Here is a 23,761-nt window from a genome sequence, read left to right on the forward strand (position 1 = left end):
ATATTTGAAGTGAAATCAAACATATCCCATTTTGTATTAATGGTTTTGCTAATCTGGGCTCTGTAACACAAAGGATTGCGATGAATTGCAAGTATGAAAGAACCGCACCGATTGGTTCCCGGTCAGTATTTTAAACAGAGTGCGCGTGCAACGTCGATCTTGATTGGTCGTTGGTATTTAGCAATTGCAAACCTTTGTGTTACAGAGCCCTGAACAATACAAGAACAATATTCTATTATTGTTTTGTCCCTTTGTCCCTATTTTTATCTATTTGTCTTCCTCTGTTTCACATTCATTCTCTTGTTTTTTTAGCACACCCCTCCCCTTTCTCTCTCTCTCTCCAACACCCAATCACACCCCTTCAAATCCTGTTGACTTCTCTTTCACTTTCTTCCTTGCCCCCCCCCCCCTGTTTCACTTGACAATGAGAAAATTAAAATATTTCATATTTCATATAATAAAATAGAAAAGAAAAAGTGAGTGGATGACGTCATCAGTCTCCTCATTTGCATACCGACCAGGATGTGCATATAACTGTTTTGTGAAATTAAGCGAAACTTTAGAATGTCATAACTTTCTTATTTTACATCCGATTTTGATGAAATTTTCAGTGTTATGCTTGTTAAAACTTTCTCTTTTTATTCAAATAATTTTTTTGTTGGGGTGGACTTGTCCTTTAACTCTTTAGATTTCTCCCTCTTTTTTACAGGTAAATTTCCTGGCCTGAACAGCAAGGACATATGCCTGCCATACAAATAACGTGCCTTTTCTTAACTCATCTTTCCCATGAGGTACTCAAGACTCAGAGCCTTAATTATGTCAAGTGCTTCTATGAGCCTTTTACAAACTTACTATGTGCATTATTTTGTACTTACTGTATTTTCAGGTGAATTTTTTGTCAAGCCATAATTTTTTTTGCTTGTCATATTTTATGGCAAATCTTATTACGATTATAAACATAAACTTATTTATTCTCAAAAACGGTAAATATGTTTGGTGTATGATAAGTTTAGAAGTTGAAATGTGTAGTGGCTGCTATTTTGTGATTTATATGTTAATAAACCTTTTAGAAAATCTGAAATATTGAGAATTATGTTTTCTGAAATGCCATTTAGTGTACAAATATACCAGGCTTTGAGTAAGTATACCACTGAGGAATAATTTGTCCGAGGTTGGACTGGCATTACTATTTAGTAAATAGAAAATAGTAATTTTGCCAGTACAACCGAGGATGAATAATTCCCCCTATATTTTGAAATAAATGCCTGGTATATTTGTTTAATATCCTACATTTAATAAATTAGAACAATAGGTCTTGATTATCTAGTTCTTGTAAACGTAGTTCATCTTTTTTAAAATCTGAACCAAAATATGGATAACGCACTGCGCTGACTGACCTACTTTTCCTGAAGCCAGGCGCTCAGCGGAACGCGGATTTGTGCCTTCGCCGTCCCTTCACGGGGCTTGCCCGTTAGAATCACCTCGCTGACCCGTGCGCCAGAGAGATCATGATCTGTGACGTCAATGATGGAATAGTGCACTATTCCATCATTGACGTCACGGAACAGTAAATTTTCTTCAGTGGGCGTTTCATTTTCAACATTGCAAAATAGTGATGTTTGGTCACATGATGCTATTTAGACCAATCAGCATACAGGATTTGATTAATGTAGGATAAAATTTTAACTATGTTAATAAACCAAATCTCTCTTCTATTAACATCATGTCCCTGAAAAAATGAAATTGCAATTGATAAATGCCACAAGTATGTTTACGTACTCCTTTGTCATTTGATGAAACTTACAAGATACATACTAGTAGTGCATGCATGAGTGAATATAACAGTTATTTGAAGAGAGGGCACTGAAAATTCATTTTGTAGACAGTTAAATTATCCAGGGAAAATATCACATTTCCATGAAATTTTTTTTATGCTGTTGAATTTCTAAAATCAGAGAAAATGTTGGAATGATAAGTTACTACTAGTATTTGACTATTTTATAAAAAAAGTGATTTTGCTGAGTTTTGTTGCCAAGGTTTACAGCCTGAACCACACATGACTGCGCTTAACCAATCAATTGTTTAGGAGCAAGGAGTTAGTTGTATGCAACATATTGTCGCAAGTGCTTGCCTGTAATAACATGCCTACACAGACAATAAACCTCATACATGTGTATTATGTAAGTTTTTTAACCTGAATAGTTGAGAACTAAAGGTGGAGGGTATTGTCTTCTTGTCTTATTTTGTAACTTGTACTGCTTTCTAAAAGTATGTGTCTTATATGATGTTAGACACTGTTCTCACTACCTTCCTAAAAGTAGTTTACTGGAAACTAGTTTAACGTGTCATGAGAATGGTAGAAGCGATCTTCCAAGCTGGTTCATAAAACCACCTAGCGATGTAGTTTTCAAGATCGCTTTGCCTCGTTAAACTGGTTTTAGCATAAGTGAGGACACCACCTTTCTTCGGGAAGCGATCATTGCAAACTTTTTGCGCGCTACTCCAAATGACAGGTGTAGAATTCCTACGCTGCGGTTTCAAATTTCGCCCGAAACGTGTCGCCCCACTGAGAGCATTTCCATAGCAACAAGATCACTTTACGTGAAGTGATTTCGAAAACCACGTCCGTGTGATCAAATGGGAACGCTAGCAAAGCGATCTTCCAAACTGGTTTCCTGAACCGGTTTCCAGTAAACTAGTTTTAAAAAGCGTAATGAGAACGGGGTCTTAGAGGCCTATTCTGTAACTTTCAGTCTATCATGTCATAAGAAAAAATATGTAAAACATAATCTCGTACAATAAAATGCAGCTTTTATCTTCATATTTATTGATGCTTTATGTTCATTATTATCAAGAGTACAAGTCATTAGAAAAAATTTACAACCTATGAAGAAGAATTGAGTGATCGATTTCTTAGAATACTTTGCTAGAATGAAATTCTACATTACCAATTAAAGGTCAAGTCCACCGCAGAAAAATGTTGATTTGAATAAATAGAGAAAAATCAAACTAGCATAAAAAACGCTGAAATTTCATTGAAATTGGATGTAAAGTTATGATATTTTAAAGTTTCACTTATTTTTCACAAAACAGTGATATGCACAACTCAGTGACATGCAAATGAGACAGTCAATGATGTCCCTCGCTCACTTTTTCTTTTGTTTTTATTGTTTGGATTATACAATATTTCATTTGTTACAGACGTGACATTAAGGACCAACTTGACTGAACCATATAGTATTAAACAATGCTAATTCCACATGATCAGGGAGGAATTAATCATTGTTTCACTTGACAATGAGGAGAAAATTAGAATATTTCAGATTTCTCACAAAAGAAATAGTGAGTGATGACATCATCAGTCTCCTCATTTGCATACCGACCAGGATGTGCATATAACTGTTTTGTGAATTTAAGCAAAACTTTTAATTTAATGCTTTCTTATTTTACATCTGATTTTGATGAAATTTTCAGTGTTATGCTTGTTGGATTTTTCTCTTTTTATTCAAATCAACTTTTTGTTGAGGTGGACTTGTCCTTTAAGTTGGAGCGATAGTATCATAATGTACCGATGGGCAGACATACACATAAGCATTAAAGAATACCAAAGTGCATGAATTTCAGCCGTGTGGAGAAACATCATATTACAAAGCCTTACATATCATACAGGGCAACCAACAACTTGACACCCCGAAAAGAAGATTCACATATGAAGTACATATCATTTGATATAATCTATCATAAAAATCACACATATTTATATCATACTGTAGAGAGGAGAAGGGCCTTTTATTTGCTATATGTTGTAAATCATGCAATTTTTTTAAAGACCATTCTGTGATAAGTGAAGCATAACCAATAAAGCCACATTGGCGGTCTTCATACATTCATTTCTTTTGAGGAGATGAAATAGTATGATAGTCCAATGTAACACTATATTCCTTCATTTTCAATAACTGTTACTTTTTCTTTTTATAAAATGACATATAAACCAAACAATTATTAATGCCCTTTATAATATCAACTCAATTGGGCACAGTTTCATGAGAAATTGTCTCACGAACAACGTGTCCCAAAGGAGTAATGACAAAATAAATACAAAGAAATGCATATCTCTTCATGGATAATAATTATCTGTAATGAGAAAATTGGGAGTATTACCCCAAAATCTCCTTCATATATAAACTAGGTATATTTTATGAATAAATTGTATGGAGATTTTACACTTCAAATGTGACATGCTCTTTTAATTTAAAAGTATGATTCATTGGTGTCAAAATACTACTTTGTTTTATGCATGTGTTTCTTGTATAGCAGGTGGCATTTTCAAATGTTATCTCACCAAATGCATTCAAGTTATCACATGAACAAATGAACCCATCATGGATATGCCTCCATGCTTTTTCTATTTTGGGGGGATACAGAGTAGTAAACTCCTTCATCCTTATAAATACTTCATTTCTTCCCAAAGTAAATCCAATCAACAGCATCCAAATAATGCATTCTATAGGACTACAGCACACTTACACGAATGACAAATTCATCATTTTGTTTGCATACACCAACATACAGTTACAAAGTAGTCAAGAAAAGGGGGTTTGCAATGTTAACACGTGTAGAAATATTGACTTGTATTATTTCATAAAGATCACACATCTGCATGGATGGGTAATTATATACCACAAATTGTGGAGGAAGCACTTTTAATCAAAAGCACCCCACAAGGGAAGAGATAGGGGCTTGCTTGAAGTATATTTTTACTCCAGAGGTGTGGGAGGAGAAAACAAGTTACAAGTACATCAGTAGCGTACCGTGACTCGGAGGAGACAAAGCATTGGGGGGGCAAAGCATTGTTCACAAACAATGCACTGCCCCCCCAATGCTTTGTCTCCTGCGGTTCACGGTACGCTACTGAAGTACATGTATATGTATATGCATGAGCTGTAGAGTTGATTTCTTAAAAAATACAGAAACAACAATTTACATAACATAAAATTTACATTTTGTGTAAATACATAAACATACACGTACACACGGAAAGGTAGGTATTAGTAGTCTATGATTACAGTTCATTAAAACAGAAGAGAATACATAATTGAAGAATGTATTATAAATAAGTCATCAAGTATAAACAACAAGAGAAACCACTAGTGTTAAATGGCACTTATAGAAATGCATTTCTTTGGGATAATGGACTGGGCAAATGAGAGCAAGAATGAAATCAATTTATGAAAAATGTATGCAACATATAAAATTAAAGAAAAACTAAAAGCTTCAAGTATATCTGATTAGGAAAATAAGGAAAACTGCTGAAAATAAGAGTTTTAGTGATGACATCTAAACATGTTCTTTAATAGCGTAAAAAAGCTTAACTTAATACTATTTCCAATATGGATTATTTTTCTGGAGGGAAAAATAAAAAAATAACCCAAAATGTTTTGCAAAACAATCACTGCACCAAAGCCACATTAAATGGTCGTGCCAGACAGCGGTGATGCTAAATTAAGTGTTGTTTTTTTACAAATATAAAGACAGGTGAATTTTTAAAAACTACAAAATCACAACACCGATGTAACATGAGAAGGTGATAACTCATCACATCTCAGCTTTATATCAATTTTCATTTAGGAAGCTGATTTGTAAACACAGATGGGATATTTCACCTAAATGCATAATACAGCATTGGTATTGGTAATCATCATTACCAGTATTTCTTAAAATATGTTCTTGCTCCTTTACAGGAAACTGAATCCTTTTTCATTTGTTTCTGGTTACATAAAGCAAATGCATTAAATCATTTGCAGATAAATGCGCAGAAATTATAACAGATTCGCAATGTAAATTCATACTTATTCAGCATAGCCGTATGTAAAGCACAAAATAATACATGTTAGGTGTTTGCTCAAACCATGGACTCAAGCTGACAGACCATTTAACCCAAATTATTACCTTCGTACAAAAATTGCAAAATACTCTGCTAACACTACATGTATCCATTTAAAGCCAATATCATACAAATACTACCTGATGGAGCCAACATCTCGATTAGAATCAAACTGCTTTTATCGGTCCCATGTTCTCAATCTACTCCATAATTTAATTTTCATATTTTCAATGACATTCTCCAGTAGAACCACAGACTGTAGTTGAAGTTATCAACTAAAATTTGTCCAAGTCATAAAGCTCTCCTGTAGGGATATAGACAGCTTGCAAATAATATATTCTGTTCTATTAATCACTTTGAAAAATGCAACTCATCTGAATATGTTTAATACAGCTGCCATTACAAAGGAGTTGAATTATGGAAAGCCTATGAAAATTCTTTGCACCAATAAAAAAAAAATGAAATAATTAAAACAAAAATAATATAAAATTGTGTTTTTAAAAAGGGTGTTAAATCTAAAACCAAACTTGGATCGCTTTTCAATATAACCAAAACTATAGTATAATTTGCATTACAGGATAGATAATCCCCATAACTCAACATATTCAATAAAAGGCCACAAGATAATATTTTTGGAGGGATCCAACATGACTTTCCATAATTGAAGTCGCTTGTAAAGTCTCTTTTTTATGCAGGGTACAACTTCATGAAAAACATCCCTTAGTCCATTCTTTTTCTCACTTGAATGCTAAGCATTAACACTTGTTCTAGGATCATCTAGATTGATCTCTACACTGTCCTTGGGGTTAGCATCACTCATGAGTGAAATACTTGAAGGAGCTGGCGAGGCAGGATCTGTAGATGAGAGCTGTTCATCCATGCTAGGCCATGCCGTCTGTTCCTCAACCTTACTCAGCCGTTCGTTCAAGGCTTTTAAAGCTATTTGCCTGTGAGATGGAGGAAAGTTTGAGGGAAAATTTTATGACAAGCTTGAAAAATAATGCAAATTTTTTTTTCACAATTTCCAAAAATTTGATCACTTAATTTGACCCATTTCACCCAAAGGTTTTTATGATGACAAAAATCGTTGATTTTCAATTTCATTTCAAATCAATCTATCCAGTTGATACAAACACCATTTCTAACTTAGAGAATAACTTTTTATCATGAAGTTGTCAATGTTTCTATCCGCAGCCTTTTTAAGTACAGACAATACCCATATGCATCCAAGTATAACATTTACAGATTCATAGCATAAAATCCTATTTTTTAATTTCTCCATTATTGAGAACATACTTGAAACCTCCATCAATCAAAACTAAGAATCAAACTATTTGTTTTCTAATAAGCAAGCAGTAATTTAAACCCCTAGTTTACCTTCTCCTTTCAGCATCTGCAGGGTCTGTACCAGGTAGACTAATTGTGATTGGAGAAGGTGCACCGACGTCATACTTCCTTACTTGCTTTTTACACACCTTGATCTTTACAAGAAAACTGTGAACTGCCAAGAGAAAAGTGGGGAAATATCATTATTAGAGATAATTTGAATTTAATAAATAAAAAAAAATTATAGCATACAAAATAAAGTGAGATGTCTGTATTGCATACCATTCTGTAATAACTTTTTGACATATAAAATCGAATTTCCAATGCCTGGCCCCTAGATATATCCTAGTCTGCTGTGCAAACCCTCCACTCAAGTTAAGGGTCTTAATGTGCAGCCTATTCATGCCTTGTGTACTTAAGGCCCTCTCGCTCACAGCAAGTTTTGTATAAATGTGCTAGTCTTTGTGTGGAGACACACTTGCTGATCAAAGTTTCAATCAGGGTCTGTGCCTGCAGACTAGATATATCCAGCCTCCAACAAGAAATTATATCTGAAATCACACACATTCATACATACTTGTACCATCCATCGGGCAAAAAATAAATTAATAAAAAAAAACTTTCCGAGGATACTTTTTTAGCCAGCCAGCCAAAATTTGCTCCATTGCAGTAAAGTTTACCTTGGACCCTACAGGGATTTCAGGGACTATTTATTGTTTGTTTTTCAGTTTTCCATGGTTCTTGGGGGCATTTCAGGGCTAATGTTTAGCCGCGTGATCAGGTGTGAATTTTCCCTGCTGTCCTAAAAAATCTCATAAAATGCGCACCCTTAAATTCTATGCATAGGTTTAGATTTTATCATGTGAATAACAACTCACAGTTCAATGCACTCAAGAAATTCATAATTCCACAGCATGTACATGTACATTGTACTATCCCATTTGGTCAAATCATGTGTGTACAACAGATAACATACAAAGCACCAAGATGGTTGAGGTTCTATTGTCCATTCCAGAATTGTTTTCACTTCTTAAACAATGTTTGGTCAAAACCTGCTTTCACATTGTTTACTAAGGCTTCCTGAGTGCTTTTAAGCCCACTCAGGTGTACCCATGAAATAAACAGAAGGAATGCCTTCATGAATGTAAAATCACTGTAATAACCCTACACTAGAATTTATAAAAGGATCAGAAAAAATACTTTTGTGATTTACAGCAAAACACGATGAGTACATGTACTATAACAGAAAATCGTTTTCAGAGATCGAATGAGAATTATTTGCAGTGTCTTATGTTACATTATGCACTACGAGGACATGGACTTTAACCCCACTTACTTTAAGCTTCAGGAAGAGGATGCAAATCAATTGATCCTCTAATATTTTGCATGTAGGCCTTTAAATAAATATTAATCACAAAGATGAAAAAACAATCTTAAAATCTTTCAGCCATCTACATGCATTGCCTTGTTTGGATTATTCTTTATATAATATAATTTTTTACAAGAAAATTATGATGATTAAAATCATTGATATACTGTAATGTGCATACAAATGAATAACAAGGTACGTGTACCTCAAGGACACTTTGTCAGCACAGTAGTTTTAAAAGAATACATGGCATTATTTATAGGGCCTACTCCTAGTAATGTGATACCAGGAAAAACATTCCCTGACATGTATATACAGTGCGTCCCACAAAAAACCGAGATTTATCATAACTTAAAGGAGAATGAAACCCTTGAAACCAGCTGAATCCATATCAAAGAGAAAAATCAAAGAAACATATTGTTGAAAGTTTGAGGAAGATTGAATAAATAATAAGAAAGTTATGACCATTTGAATATTGAGATCACTAATGCCATGTAGTTCCTCCCATTGGCAATGCGACCAAGATCTGTGATGTCACACACGTACAACTCCCTCATTACTTTAGTACTTATTTCACTTATATTCTCACTTTTATAGAGTCTATCACAAGGTGAGGTGTTCTCTCTATGAGAGGACAAGTGCAGAGGTTTCACAACATTATATCAATGATGAATCGTTTGTCATATGATTAGAATGAGCAAAAAGAGATGTTTTGGGGTATATTTTCAGTGTCCAAAAGGGGAGAGTTGTTCATCTGTGACATCATAGATCTTGGTCACATTGCCAATGAGAGGATCTCCATAGCATTAGTGATCTCGACGTTCAAATGCTCATAACTCTTCTATTGCTAGTCCTATTTTACTCAAACTTTTGTTGATCTTATTCTTTGATTTTTCTGCTTTCACAAAAGCTAACTTGCTCCAAGAGTTTCATTCTCCTTTAATCACAAATACAATAGACAAATGACCTACCATTGTAAAGCTTAGAATCTCCTCTTTCATCTGAAATTACTTAGATTATTTCTCATTCACCCATGACTGAGCAAAAACAATTTGAAGAGGGGATACCAAAAAGTCATTTGGCGGGCTGTATCTGGGTTTCAAAAAGAAAACCACATTTTTATAGTTCAATATCCACTCTTTAATTTGATACCTCAATTACACAAAATGGTCAAGAAATAAAAAAGTTCTGGGGCCTGTTGCAGGAAGAGTTGCAATCAATCGCAACTCTAAAAATCATGCGCAACTTGATTTTCAACCAATCAACAGTGCGCATTTAGGACTTGCGATTGATTTGTTGGCTTGCGTTTAAACGCAACTCTTTTTGCAACAGGCCCCTGGTTATTTTAAATAAGGCTTGAATTTCAATAATTTCATAAAATTAAGAGGTTCTACAGGCTAGCGTTCAAACTCACTTGACACTCCGTTTTGTTGACGATCAGCCATGCATTAAGTCTTTTGTTAACCATGCGATTGCTTCTGTGGGAAACCGGTGAAAACACGTTTATTTAATGAAATTATGGAAATACAAGCATTGTTTCGAGGGAACAGAACTTTTTTACTTCTTGACCATTTTTTTGTGATCAAGGTATCAAATAAAAGAGCAGATATTGAACTTTCTAGGCATGTGATTTTCTTTTTGAAATTCAGATACCCCCCACCAAATGAGTTTTTGGCATCCTTTCTTCAAATTGTTTTTGCTCACTCATGCGTGAATGGAGAAAAATCTAAGTAATATCAGATGAAAGAGGAGATTCTAAACTTTACATTGGTAGGTCATTTGTCTATTGTATTTGTGATTAAGTTATGATAAATCGTCGCTTAATCTCGGTTTCGTTTTTTTCTGGGACACACTGTATAGTGTGTTCAAGCCAGTCAACATTGTTGATTGTTTTTTGGACTATGTTCTTCAGATTGGTTCCTACCAGCAAACAGAACGTGAAGTGACTGAGCAAATATCTTCATGGGGACATTGAAATCAGGATGACATGGTATCTTTGAGTAAAAGACCCATCACAGATACATGTACATGTATGTAACCATGTCCGTCAAATTATACAATATTTTATGAGGGTACCAGTGTAATTCAGTAGCATCATCAAGATCTTTGGGCCTGTTCTCATCAGCTTGAGTGTTCAAAACAGCCTACCAAGTCTGATCTGAAAAAGCTAGCCCCCATCAAAACTTCAAACCTGTTCAATAGCAAATAAAGACACTATTAAAGTGGGTATTTCATAGGTTTTTATCAAAAGATCACAAGCCAAAAACAGCATGGCTTCTTTGCGATCTCTAATGCTATTTGCATACCTGCCATTGCCAACCACAAACCCAAGAAAGTGGGGGGAATGGAAAGACAGAGACTGAAAATATGGACATTGCTGAGCTCCCAATACATTAGTACAAACAGATTTTCACAAATGTACTTGGCTCTCTTTCACCAAAAATCAGGACTGTCTCAAGAATTAAAGAGGGACAGTTGGCAGGTCCATGTACTGTACGTACTTGGTGAATTACCTGTGCAAACTTGCAGATGAAGATGCATGCAGGTTTTGACTTAGGTGAATCTATGCATGATACCAAACAAACAAACACCCACAGTTTGAAACACCGGGCCATAAGAGCATAAGCAGTAAACTTCATATATTTGCCCCAAGTCATGATGCTGGAGGGATCACCCACTTGGACGAAAGAGATGGGACTGACGGGTATTTACATTTTCGGACTTTCCTTCATTAGATTCATCAGACTAGACTCCTGAGCAAGAGTAAAATTATGTAGTAAACCTGGGCTAATGGAGACCCACCTTTTATGTTCTATTAAAATGTGTAAACCCTCCTCTTCTTTGTACATTTATTTTAGTTTCTTTTATACTTAGGACAAACATGTTAGGTGTGAGGTGGAGGTTTGATCATCAGCAATATAAAACTACATTCCATAAATCACTACATGTATGTAGAAGCAGCAGTGCAGCACCCATGTATAACATGCATCACAAACTTCAGGATTTTTATAAGAAGTGTGCTTCATTTTACATATTCTTATCACGTTTAGGCCTACATCTTTAATCATTGGAGGGTGAAATACGATTGAAACATGTATGAAAATTGTGCACTTTTAGTTAATTGGGTAAAATATCTCCAAGTTACAAAATCTATTTTGTGCCTTTAATATCCAGCGTTCAGTAAATATCTTATGAAATTTATGTCCATGGGGGGCCGATTCTTAAGATATCTTTTTTGTGTGTGCAGAAGCCTCACCCTAACTTTTGGTGTGGTTTACAGCTAACAAATAAATTTGATATGAAAATTCATTAAGTCTTTTATTACCTGTGTTTGCTAAGATAGCAATAAGTGGTCGAATGACTTCTGGGAAGAAACTTGCAAATGAGAATGTGTCTGTCATGTCTCCTCTGCTCCCATCTGATTGTTTCTGGTAAAACCGAAGATACACCCATCCTGTCAGCATACCTGATGAAAATAAAGAATACCATTTTGAGATATATAATTTAACCGCAGCATATCAAATAATCCAATGCCTATATAATCATTAATAATAACTTACTTGTCCTTTCTAACAATCTGACTACAAGAGAGTAAGATGATAAGTGTATGTCATACACTGTGATTTCAGCCATACTTGATACTTGATGTAGTAATCCCTATGGCAGCTCATACAGAAGCTATACTGGGATGAATAAAGTGAGCCACTGGAAGGAGCATCATGAAGTGCAGAAATGGTGATGGTGATGGATAGACATAGCAATTTTGTATATGTACAGTAAATGTACAGTAAATATATGTACAGTATATGTACAATATGTGTACAAGGTCACAAGAAGAACAAGTATTAATACTGTGTACTGTGTAGGCCTGCTTATGTGAGGCATAATGGATGAGGTAATTAGTTTTTACACTGTAGGATCTGTTAACTTTGAAGCAAAAAAATTTAGCATGTTTTCATCATATTAAAATTTATTGATCTACTTTGAAATTTTGGACAAGCTTACAATATTTCGGACTTTTGTTATGTATACTCAAAATGAACGAATGGCCACTTTTAACATTCAAAGTCTGTAGGACTGGAGCTATTTGACCCCAAGCTTCCATTAAATTACAATCTTCTAAGTAACTAAGCTTATTCATTGATGAAATTCATCAATACCAAGACCCAAGTCTATTTACAAGCCAATGACATTTGTGAGTACCTCCCTCCCCCCCAAAAAAAAAAAAACATTGGGGTGCAGTCTGCGCACATTTGCAGATCATCCACTTCACCTACCCCTTCCCCTGGGTGTCCACACACCTTTGGGGGAAAAATTTCAAATACATGAATCTCTAAAAAAAAATGAGTGGTTAAATAAAAAGTAATACTACTAAGTTGAAAACCTTCAACCTGTCAAAAAATAACATAGAAACAAATGTTATAGGCCTATCATAGGCCTACCCAGATGTTGTACATAGGCTAGTGTACATCTCCAGAAAAAAAAAGTTTGCATGTCTGGAAAAAAAAATTGAGACAGTTTTGGACTCATATTTGAAAAATCTTTTGAAAATTACACTCTTAGGCATTTTATGAAGCATTGATATTGGTGATAATTTTACTCTTCAATTGACAAGCAAATAGGAAAAAAGAGAGATCAAGGATCATCACCATAAAATTCCCTTACCAAACAAGAAGCAAATGAAGAAAAATTCAATTCAAAAAGTCAAAGGCAAAACCCCTGTCTGTCAGACCAGCCCCCCCCCTAATCTGCCCCCCAGGGGGGGCCACTTACATTGACGAGTGGATACCATGCGCGACCAAAAAAACACGTAAAAAGGATGTCTTTTTCAAAATAGGGCACGTTACGTACGTAACGTGATAAGGGTGTCAAAAACACAAAAATAATGAAAAAAGGGTATCTATTTCGCTAGGAAAGTTACGTGTTTAGGGTCAAATTTGCGGGGATGATAAAACAAAATTAAAATGTTTTATAAAGGATGTCCTTTTTGCCCCAACACTACGTTTAGAGTCCGATTTGCGCGAGGTGTGGAATGAAAACCGACGACCAAAGGACCCGTGACATAACAATAAAATATTCCTGTACTTGTTTAGGGGCTAATTTCAGGGAATATTTGCAAAGAGTATCGTTTTGTTCCCAATACTTAGTTAAGGTTAGGGTTTCACACGCCAATACTTGTTAAGGGGTGCATTTTCAGAATATGGAAATTACGTGTTTAGGGTGCTTTTCGAGACCCCATGGTCGCGCATGGTATCCACTCGTCAATGGAAGTTCCCCCCCCCCCCCCCCCCCGGATCTGCCCTAAGATCAAAGAACAGTTTTTAGTATTTTGTTAGTCAGTCTGGCCCCAAACACACAAGGATATGGATTAAGATCCAAGTCCATGGCATGCTATTACAAATGCGAAATGAGTGCATTTCTCCTGTTAATGGTACAATCAATTTTAACTCTTCTGTCTGCCCCTGGGTTTTTATGTGGATCCTACAGGCCGAGCAAAGTGGCAGTCCAACGGACAGAGCATGGTACATGTTAGAAAGCAAATAACCACTGTTGGTGAAAGCAAGGGGCAAACTTCATCTCCTACAAGGCAAACTGGCTGTAGCTCCCTGTCCGAAGCAAAAGCTGAGGAAAGACAGCTTACATCCAGCATGCTGAGGAAGTGATACATGTAGTTTGTCTTGTCTCTTGAAGTTGAACTCAAAAGAAGATTAATGCATTATAATAACCAATATTGGGAATTACTTATCAATGCACAATACTGAATAACTGATAATGTTCATTCTTCTTCATTCTCATCATTATCTCTCTTATAGACTTGACATGAAAACTATCAGAGTTACTGCTGACTATAAGTAATAGTTTCTCATGTAAAACAGCTTAATATAAAATATTGATCATCAATAATTATATTAACTTCTTAAGCCGTTTTACATGAGAAACATTAATTTGATGTTGAATGAAGTTAAGCACCTGTTAATAGCATAAATGGATGTGTAGGTGGTACGATTCCTATAAATCGAAGCAATAATGATGATACGAGGAGCAAAGCTGGGAGATGGTGCACTCTCAATCTTGCAGCTTTGGGCGGTAATTCCGCATCTCCCATTGACTGTTTGAGGGCGATTGTCACTGCTCCTGCATAACCAGCGAGTCCAAATATGTGTGTATCAAAAAGATATGTAATATTTACAGTTGATAGGTACATGAACAAATAAAGAAATGAAGTGATGATCGCTGAACCAACTGATACAATAGCGAAGAAAATCAGCATTTCAAGCGCACTCCAAAGAGGTTCAATGAGTCTGCCGCATATCAACAGGAGAGCCACGTCGTGGAATACAAGCCACAGATGCAATTCAATGAACGGGTGTGTAAACAACGTCCAGACGCGAAAACTTGGTGGAAATATGAGGCCCGGAGTCACCGAAAGAGCTTCCAAATATTTCTCATTGTTAGCCAGGAATGTTATTAAATACATGAAAATGATTACACCACAAATAGATTTCACGACGACGCTGCTTTTCATGAAAATAACCTGAATATGCTGCACTCCCGTCGGAGCGATCACGGCCGTGGAAGCCATCTTACAGCAGATAGTCGAGAGTCGTCCAAAATGACGTTTTCGCTTGTCGTCTCGCTTCAAAGCTGGTCCAGTTATCAAACAAGGATTTTAAAAATTGATGTGCAATTCAAATTCAGATACTATCAATTTATTGCATTATTCGCCTAAAGAGACGGGTAAAAATATATTTTTTGACCAAGTTTGTTTTGTTTCTACGATATAATTTCAACTATATACAACTTCTTGCATTATTATCAGAATATAGTCATAGAGTATACTTCTGGAATCAAAACTATACAGCATGGCTAAAAAAATTAAAGGGCAAGTCTACCCATATGGATTCTTTGAGTGTTTCTACTTTGAAGGAAATAACCCAAATTCCGGGAAATCCGGATTATTTTCCGGTAATTTTCGGGTAATAAAAAAATTCCAGGTAATTCCGGGAAATCCGAAAATTGCAATCAAACAACAATTAAACTGACAAATTTCAATAATTTTTTTTTTATTCATATTTTATTTTAAAGAATTATTTGTCTCATATAGATAGCTCAGATCGCGCTTCGCTCCGCGCTCGCATTTCATCATTTTGTTCCTATATATTTTTTAAAAGGACATGAAGAAAAAAAAAGTTTAAATTCCTTGATTTTAGTCGTTTGGACCAATTAGTTTAAGCTTGCTGTAACATGTCTGAGCCTTTTGTTTAAAATCAAACTTGAAAATTCCAGGAAAATGTCTATGAATTTCTGGAAATCAGGGATTCAGTTTCGGGAAGTTTGTTTTAGATCTGTGAAATTACATGGATTCCGTCATCTACCCCAGCATTCATAAAGAAAAATCATACATGAATGACACTCAACATTTCCTAAAAATCGGATAGAAAATAATTAAGTTGTGACATTTTAAAATTTCGCTTACTTTCATTCACAAACAGTGATATGCACACATGAGATATGTCATTATTGCATTTATACCCGAGGGCATGGGCGGAAATCTGTCCCAAAAGGTAGAGGGGACCAGGGCCTGGAAAATTTGACAAGCAAAATTATCACCCAAATCAGTTGTAAAATGGTTTTTATCACAAAAAATTGACAAGCAAAAAAAAAAGGCTTTAACCCAAAATGTAAGTCATTTAGTCCAAAATACAAAATACACGTATTATTTCGATTGTGAAGTGATGTATTATGCTCCATCATAAAAGACCAAAAATAGTAGGGGGACATTTGATATTATGTCCCCCCTACTATTTTGGTAGGGGAGACGCGACCCCCTGTCCCCCCTGGGATTTCCGCCCATGCCCGGGGGGGGTATAGGCATACGGGGATGTGCCGCTGGAATGGGTCGCTTTTTTGGAAGCCTACATGGGTTATGGTTTTATGCTGGAAAATCTCTAAACATGACCCCAATTTTTAGTTACTGGCCTAAAACATAGGTCCATGGCCCACATTTTTAGATACTGACCCTAAACATGGGTCCATATTCTTTTCCAATTTTGGGTGATAACTTTTTTCTTTTCTTTTTTTTTTGCTTGTCAAATTTTAATAAATCCTTAACAATGGGTACCTTTTTAGCCAAAATGACCCGTAAAAATGGGCATGGGTTTTGCCCCCGTTGTAACGAACCATCAGCCGCACACCCCGTCCAAACCAAATCTAAGTACCCCCCCCCCCCGGCATTTAGACCGCTGGGAAAATACAGTTGTTCCTGCAGTCAAGTTTCCAGGTCTATCTTGTTGTCTTCCTAGCTTGGATAAAATCGAAAACTGATACGGAGAGCTTAATTCCAAAAACAGCTAAATAAATCCACTTTTAAAATAATTAGGCCTAGGGGGCCTATGCGTATCTAGGGCATCAAATGCACCATATCACATTAACATTTTTTTTTAAGATTGTCAAACATTGATTCAAATTTTAATTAGGATTTATTCCAAAAAGGAGCTAAATCCATTATGGTCTATAACAACATTTCCTGAAGCTATATAGGGATTTTCTTATTTTACACCCGATTTTGGTGAAATTTCAGTATTATGCTTGTTCGACTTTTCCCTTTTTATGGAAATCAGATTGTTGGGGTAGACTTTAAGTCTATGTGCAAGGGAAAGAACTTCAATAACCTGAGCCATGCAGGGAACCAACAGAACTCACGGTTCAGGCTCGCTCTTTTCCCTTGGCTCCCTGTGCACGCAGAGCGTGCTGGCGCTCCCTAAGGGGGGGGGGTGTAAGAAGGGTGAATGATAATTAGCCTATAGAAGCTCTATGACATGATAAAAATTCACGCTAAAGTTTCATCATTTTTAATGCAGAGATCTCGATCGAGTACATTCACATATCCTGCTCTCATACGTAGTTAAAGGTCAAGTCCGCCCCAGAAAAAAAAATGTTGATTTGAATAGAGAAAAATAATATAAAACTAGAATAATGCTGAAAGTTTCATCAAAATCGGATGTAAAATATAAGAAAGTAATGACATTTTAAAGTTTCGCTTATTTTTCACAAAACAGTGATATGCACGAGAGATGCACAACTCAGTGACATCCGAGTGCAAATGAGACAGTCGATGATGTCCCTGATCACTCTCTCTTTCTTTTTTTTTTATTAGGCCTTATACAATAATTTTTACAGATTTGACAACAAGGACCAATTTGACTGAACCATTATTAAACAATGCTAATTCCACATGTTCAGGGGGATCGTTGTTTTTAACAATGAGGAGAAAATTAGAATATTTCATATGATAAAATGAGTGGATAACATCATCATCAGTCTCAGGCATACCGTCCAGGATGTGCATATAACTGTTTTGTGAAATTAAGCGAAACTATAGTGTCACAACTTTCTTATTTTTCATCCGAATTATTTTTGCAGCGTTATATGCTTGTTGGATTTTTCTCGTTTTGTTCAAATCAACTTTTTGTTGGGGTGCAAAGGACTTGTCTTATAAGTTATATAGATAAGAGAGCAATCATATATGGACAAGATTTTCTCTTCTCATGCAAAGCGCTGAAAGTGAAACTTCGGCGATTTATAATTATGTAGGGAAAGAGAAAGTGTCATGTTCAACTCATATTAGTGCTTCATTGGGTGGACTCTTACAAACACTTTTATTATTAACATCCAAGGCAACGGGCGCAACAGTGGAGACAGGTGTGCAGGGAGAAGACATATTTTATCCTTCTATACGAATTATGAGTACCAAAAGCCTTAAGTTTAAAAGAAAGAGGATACTTCCTTTTTATTCCTGCTTATGCACATATGCAATTATGCGAAAAAAAGTGGTTGTCTACTAATGAACATAAAAGTGAGAGGACCGTGAGAGGAGTATAGGCCCTATATAGGGAGTGGTCCCGGCAGGGAGATTTGTACCTGCTCCGACCAGACATGCGAAATTTTAAGTCTTAATTTTAAGTCTTAATGTAAATAGTCCTAGGTTAGATAGAACAAATTTACTACGTAAACAAGTGAATAGTAAGAAAAGTTCAAATACATCACCAGTTTCTAATTTTAGTTCTAGCTTAAAATGTGTTTACACCAATGCAGATTCATTGCGCAACAAAATGTGTGAACTAAAAGCTCTCGTGAAGAAAGAGAAACCACATATCATAGCGATCACTGAGGCAAAACCAAAACATTTCAGAGATTTGAGCGATGAAGACTTTATATTGGAAGGTTTTACATTTTATCACACAAACATTGACAAGGCTGTTGGTAGAGGTATCGTATTGTATGTTCATAAGTCATTGAATGTAAATCAAGTGAGTTTTGAGAGTATTCATTTCGAGGAAGCAGTTTGGCTCGAACTGTGTTTGAAGCATTCTGATAAGCTGTTAATCGGTTGTATTTACAGAAGTGATAGTGCTGCTAGTAGAAATAATGAGAATCTCCGTCAATTGATCTCACATGTTTCAGATTTGAATTATAGCCATTTACTTGTACTGGGTGATTTTAATTACCCAGAGATTGATTGGGACTCTTGGACAACTTCAAAGAGTGAAGCAAGTGAAGAATTTAAATTTATTGAATGTGTAAGGGATGCCTTCCTGTTTCAACATGTCTCTGATCCTACAAGGTTTAGATTCAATTCTAGACCTAATGTCCTCGATTTGATCTTTACTAGTGAAGAAGGCATGCTAGCCAATCTTGAACATTGTAGTCCTTTAGGACTCAGTGATCATTCTGTCTTGGTTTTTGACCTACTTTGTTATGCAGATTGTAGTTCAAATGAGAAAAAACGGTTTGTGTATGATAAAGGTAACTTTGGAGGTATGAGAGAGAAACTAAGCTCCATAAATTGGGAAGAAGAACTATTGGCATTGAATGATGTAAATCAGCAGTGGTCTCATGTTTTGAGTATAATTGATGAAGCTGAGGATAAATTTATTCCTTCTGTAGTAACATGTGGTAAACATGCATGGGGCAAAGGAAGTGATTTCCCAGTTGATTATGACACCTTGAAATTGATTAAGAAAAAGCACAGAGCCTGGGAAAGATATATTAGAGACAAAACTGTAGAAAAGAAGAAAACTTATAACACAATCAGAAATAAAGTGAAAACTGCGACAAGACATTGTCAAAAACGATATGAGTCAAACATTGCCAAAGAAGTAAAATCTAATCCTAAAAAATTCTGGCAGTATGCAAAATACAAGACAAAAGTAAAGAGTGGAATACCATCACTCTACCAGGATGGAACTGGAAGTAGTAAAACATTGACAGAATCAGATGTAGGGAAGTCAAATGCACTATTGAAGCATTTTTCTAGTGTCTTTACTAAAGATCCTGATGGACCTCTCCCATCTGTTAAACATCATGATGTTCATATTCTAGACACAATTGTTATTACTGAAGAGTGTGTATTAAAGAAATTAGAGAGTTTGAATATATCAAAATCACCAGGGCCAGATGGGTTGCATCCCCGTGTCTTGCGTGAACTGGCACCTGTTCTTGCAAAACCTCTGAGTATTATTTACTCAAACTCTCTTACATCAGGCGTAGTACCAAATGTGTGGAAAAAGGCCAATGTCAGTGCCGTATTCAAGGGTGATCGTAAACTCCCTTCAAACTAAAGACCAATAAGTCTTACATGTATTGTATGTAAAATCATGGAGTCTATCTTGAGGGATGAAATATATGAACATGTGAGGAGCACCAACCTTCTCAGTTCAAAACAATTTGGATTTGTATCAGGACGATCAACAACGTTACAATTACTCAATGTGTTAGATGATTGGACGAATATGTTGGAGGTTGGTGGTGCAGTTGATGTCATCTACCTAGATTTCATGAAAGCCTTTGATAAGGTCCCACACCAGAGACTTTTAGCCAAAATTGAGGGATTTGGCATATCTAAGCTCATATGTAAGTGGGTCAGGTCTTTTCTTGTTGGTCGACAGCACCGAGTTTGTGTGAATGGTGTGTTCTCTGACTGGGCTGATGTAACCAGCGGAATACCGCAAGGGAGTGTCCTCGGACCCCTGCTTTTTGTAATGTACATTAATGATTTACCGGATCAGATTTCGTCAAGTACTGTTCATTTATTTGCAGATGACACCAAGTTATACAAGCATGTTAATAATGACAGAGATGCTGAGTTATTACAAGCGGACTTAGATCGTCTTGTGTCATGGTCAGACAAGTGGCTATTAAAGTTCCACCCGGATAAATGTTGTGTACTTACTATTGGTACAAAGAATGATGAATTCAATGAATATACTATGACACATGATAATGCTTCACATAATCTATCACAAGTTGAAACTAGTAAAGATTTAGGAGTGATTGTCGACACAAAGCTTAGTTTTGACCAGCACTTTCAGTCAAAGATAAATAAAGCCAATAGGCTAATGAATCTAATTAGGAGAACATTTGTTTATCTTCACAAGGAGAACTTCCTACTCCTATACAAATGTAGGGTGGCTACTGGAGTTAGAGTTAGGGTTCACTACACAGGTGTTAATGTTATATAAAACACAGAGAAGTCTCTCTATTCAAGGCTAGGGTGGAACTGCCCAAGAGCACGTGGCTCACTTTATTTCTGTCTCCTCTCCAAAATCATAGACATCGAATTAACATAATAATTAACCAATCAGCAATCAGTGTGTAGGCCCTATACTGTATAGTCAATGTGTGTGTAACAGAACATACAGAGAATCAATGAATTGAAGCATGTACCGGTAATCCAGGTCAACTCCATGTCTTAACAAAGAAGTGAAATTCACAAAGACTGAGCAGATGCATCTAACATTCCAACTTGTTTATAAAGAAAGTTCTCTGACCTATAGAATACTGAACTGCATCTAACCTGTACATGAAAATATAAAGTTCTCTGAACTATGGAAATAAGGCTCTACATAATACTCTCTCTTACAGTAAAAATGTCCTCATTTTTCTTTAAATGGTCTATCTTCCCCATTTCTTTTTCTTTTAACCAACCTTCTTTTAAACCAAAATCAGTCTTGTAATGTATTATTAAACATCATCATACAGTGTACACCAGACAAATTTTAACCTTTTTTTATATTAACAGCATTCATGTATTTAAAAAAAATATTGTGGAAAGGTTCTTGTAAAAAAAAAAAAAAAACGACTTTGCAAAAATATTTGATTTGTGTATTTTCTTTTAAATCATGAAAAATACTAGTAAACTAAGATGTTTGAGACCTAGCATACACAAATCCTCAAGATAACAAGTTCCTGAATAGAAAACAACAGCCATTCCCAAAATATGAAAATAAAATGCATGGAAATGAATCCCTGAAAGAATACTGCATTTTCATGTTTTCATTTTTTTTTTTTTTTTTTAGAAATTGGGAAATCTATTTAAGATTTCATTGTCAGAAGAAATTTTTTTTCTCCAAATATTGTCAGAAGAAATTTTTTTTTTCCAAATGTTGGGAAATAACTCAATTCACTATGAAAGTTGTCATGGAATGAGATACGAAATCATCTTAAACAAGTATCCCCTTCAATGCAATCAAACATATGTACTGTGTACTGATAAAAAGTTGATGTTCCAAAAAAAACTATGTGCAAGGGCACCATATTTATCATTTTGAACTTACCACGAAAATGCAGTTAATAAACATGTTTTCAAAAACACAAACAAATTTGCTATGACCAGGTAGCTTTCGCTTTCTACTATACTACACAGGTCAATGACCATTGTCAGTTCTGCAAACATCAGCTCCAAATTGGAAAAAAAATATTTTAGTACAATTCAAGCTTAATGATGAAAATCTTATTGTTCAATGCCTTCAGAACTTGCTTTATACTAACATATGGATATTGAAATTTGCAACATCATACCATTGTACTCTGACGCTACCCTCCAAACTACACCATTGCAAGGCCACAAACCTTAAAACAAGCACTGTACATTCAACTCTGCATTTGCTAACTGCACCAGTGATAAATGTTTCTTTTGTAAAATCACTGTTAGCTGGCAAAGTACTAATCGCTGGTAGGTCATGTACAGTAAATTCTGCATTACAAGTAAATTCAAAATGTGTAGATATCTGTTTCCCCATTTCAAAATCCTTGATAATTTTCTAAAGAAAACTTTACTTTTCCATAGTGAATATTCCAACTTCTATTGTATTTTTCACCAAAAAAACAAAAACAAAATGACAAACAGTTAAATTTGTGCAACATTGCAATGGTATAAAATTTGGCCTAAAAAAAAAAAGGTGAAAGGACCTATTCAGCAAGCCATATGTCTCTTTGGTATCTTACTAATGATTTTTTTTTTTAATGGCTTTCTGAACACTTGTCCTAGATGTGAAGTGATTTCCTTTCACAAAGCTACAAACCATGACAAGAACTTTTTTCTATTTTCCATGTATTAGAAATGGTTTTATACAGGTATGAGTTATTATATTTCGTTAAAAAAAAATTGCCCTTTGGGGAAAATTATGAATTCCAATTCACAGGGTCTGTCTAATGGAAATTTTCCTTTTGGCATTGTACACATAAAGACACATAGAGCAATTCCCATCTATATTTATAACTATGATGGCTCGATTTGAGATCAAATGTGCTAAAAACAGTTTCTCTACATTTGCTATGTATAGTATATTATATACCACTAAATATACCGTAGTCTCTACTGAGACTTTGTCTTGCTTCACGTCATCGTATACGCACTACAGTAGTGATGGTAGACAATAGACATCATGCCATGATACACAAAGGTACCACCGGAATCAAGCCTAATTAAAGCTGGGTAGCATACTATTATGTTGCAAGTTTACTTCCTTCTACCCTCCATCCTAAAAGTAATCATTTTGGGATAACATTTGTATTTATCTAAAAAAAAATGTTTGTGCTATATTGTATTCTAAAGTAATGTTCAATAATCTTCATCCTGAAGTGATATTTTTCCATATCCAACAGCCGTTTTCACGCTTTCTATCCATATTCTTTGATTGACAATCATCATCCTTATTTTGATGAGAAAAAATTCACGAAGACATTTTCGTATAAAATAACAGGTACATCCAATCAAGTTTTTATATCACATCATATGTTGAGGACGTTCATAATTATAATGTTAATAATTTGAAGAGTGGCCACCACTTTTAGGGGGATTAACCAAAATTAAAAAGAAGCTTTTATCCAAATACTATAAG

General features: G+C 35.3%; 2 protein-coding genes across 3 annotated transcripts in view; one reads left to right on the forward strand and one right to left on the reverse strand.

Annotated features, from left to right (window-relative positions):
• The window catches only part of LOC129255943 (uncharacterized), a 17,475-nt gene extending 14,654 nt beyond the window's left edge, over positions 1-2,821 (forward strand). The window contains exon 8 of the mRNA XM_064096292.1: positions 710-2,821. Coding sequence (XP_063952362.1) covers positions 710-759 — 50 coding nt within the window. The 3' untranslated portion in view covers positions 760-2,821. The remainder of the gene's footprint in view (positions 1-709) is intronic.
• On the reverse strand, positions 2,805-15,204 carry LOC129255944 (transmembrane protein 115-like). Of its 2 annotated transcripts, XR_010292893.1 has the most exons (6): positions 14,550-15,204; positions 11,905-12,045; positions 7,262-7,385; positions 4,923-6,831; positions 4,455-4,794; positions 2,805-3,968 (listed from the first exon to the last, which is right to left on the reverse strand). XR_010292893.1 is itself a non-coding variant. In XM_054894261.2 (4 exons), exons 1-4 carry the CDS (start codon positions 15,160-15,162, stop codon positions 6,633-6,635), a joined length of 1,077 nt encoding a protein of 358 aa, XP_054750236.2. In that variant the 5' UTR covers positions 15,163-15,204; the 3' UTR covers positions 2,805-6,632. The 2 variants fall into 2 exon arrangements, 1 of the variants encoding a protein (XP_054750236.2); XM_054894261.2 differs by having other exon boundaries at positions 2,805-6,831.
• Positions 15,205-23,761: the final 8,557 nt, after the last annotated feature.

The sequence above is a fragment of the Lytechinus pictus genome, chromosome 3 (genome assembly GCF_037042905.1).
Source record: "Lytechinus pictus isolate F3 Inbred chromosome 3, Lp3.0, whole genome shotgun sequence".
Classification (NCBI taxonomy): domain Eukaryota; kingdom Metazoa; phylum Echinodermata; class Echinoidea; order Temnopleuroida; family Toxopneustidae; genus Lytechinus; species Lytechinus pictus.

Coding starts and splice junctions, on each gene's coding strand:
- LOC129255944 (XM_054894261.2), bottom strand. CDS start 15,162: ATGGCTTCCACGGCCGTGATCGCTCCGACGGGAGTGCAGCATATTCAG. Junction 7,386..11,904: donor TGCTATCTTAGCAAACACAG/GTAATAAAAGAC, acceptor TTCTCTTGGCAG/TTCACAGTTTTCTTGTAAAG. Junction 6,832..7,261: donor GCAGATGCTGAAAGGAGAAG/GTAAACTAGGGG, acceptor TCCATCTCACAG/GCAAATAGCTTTAAAAGCCT.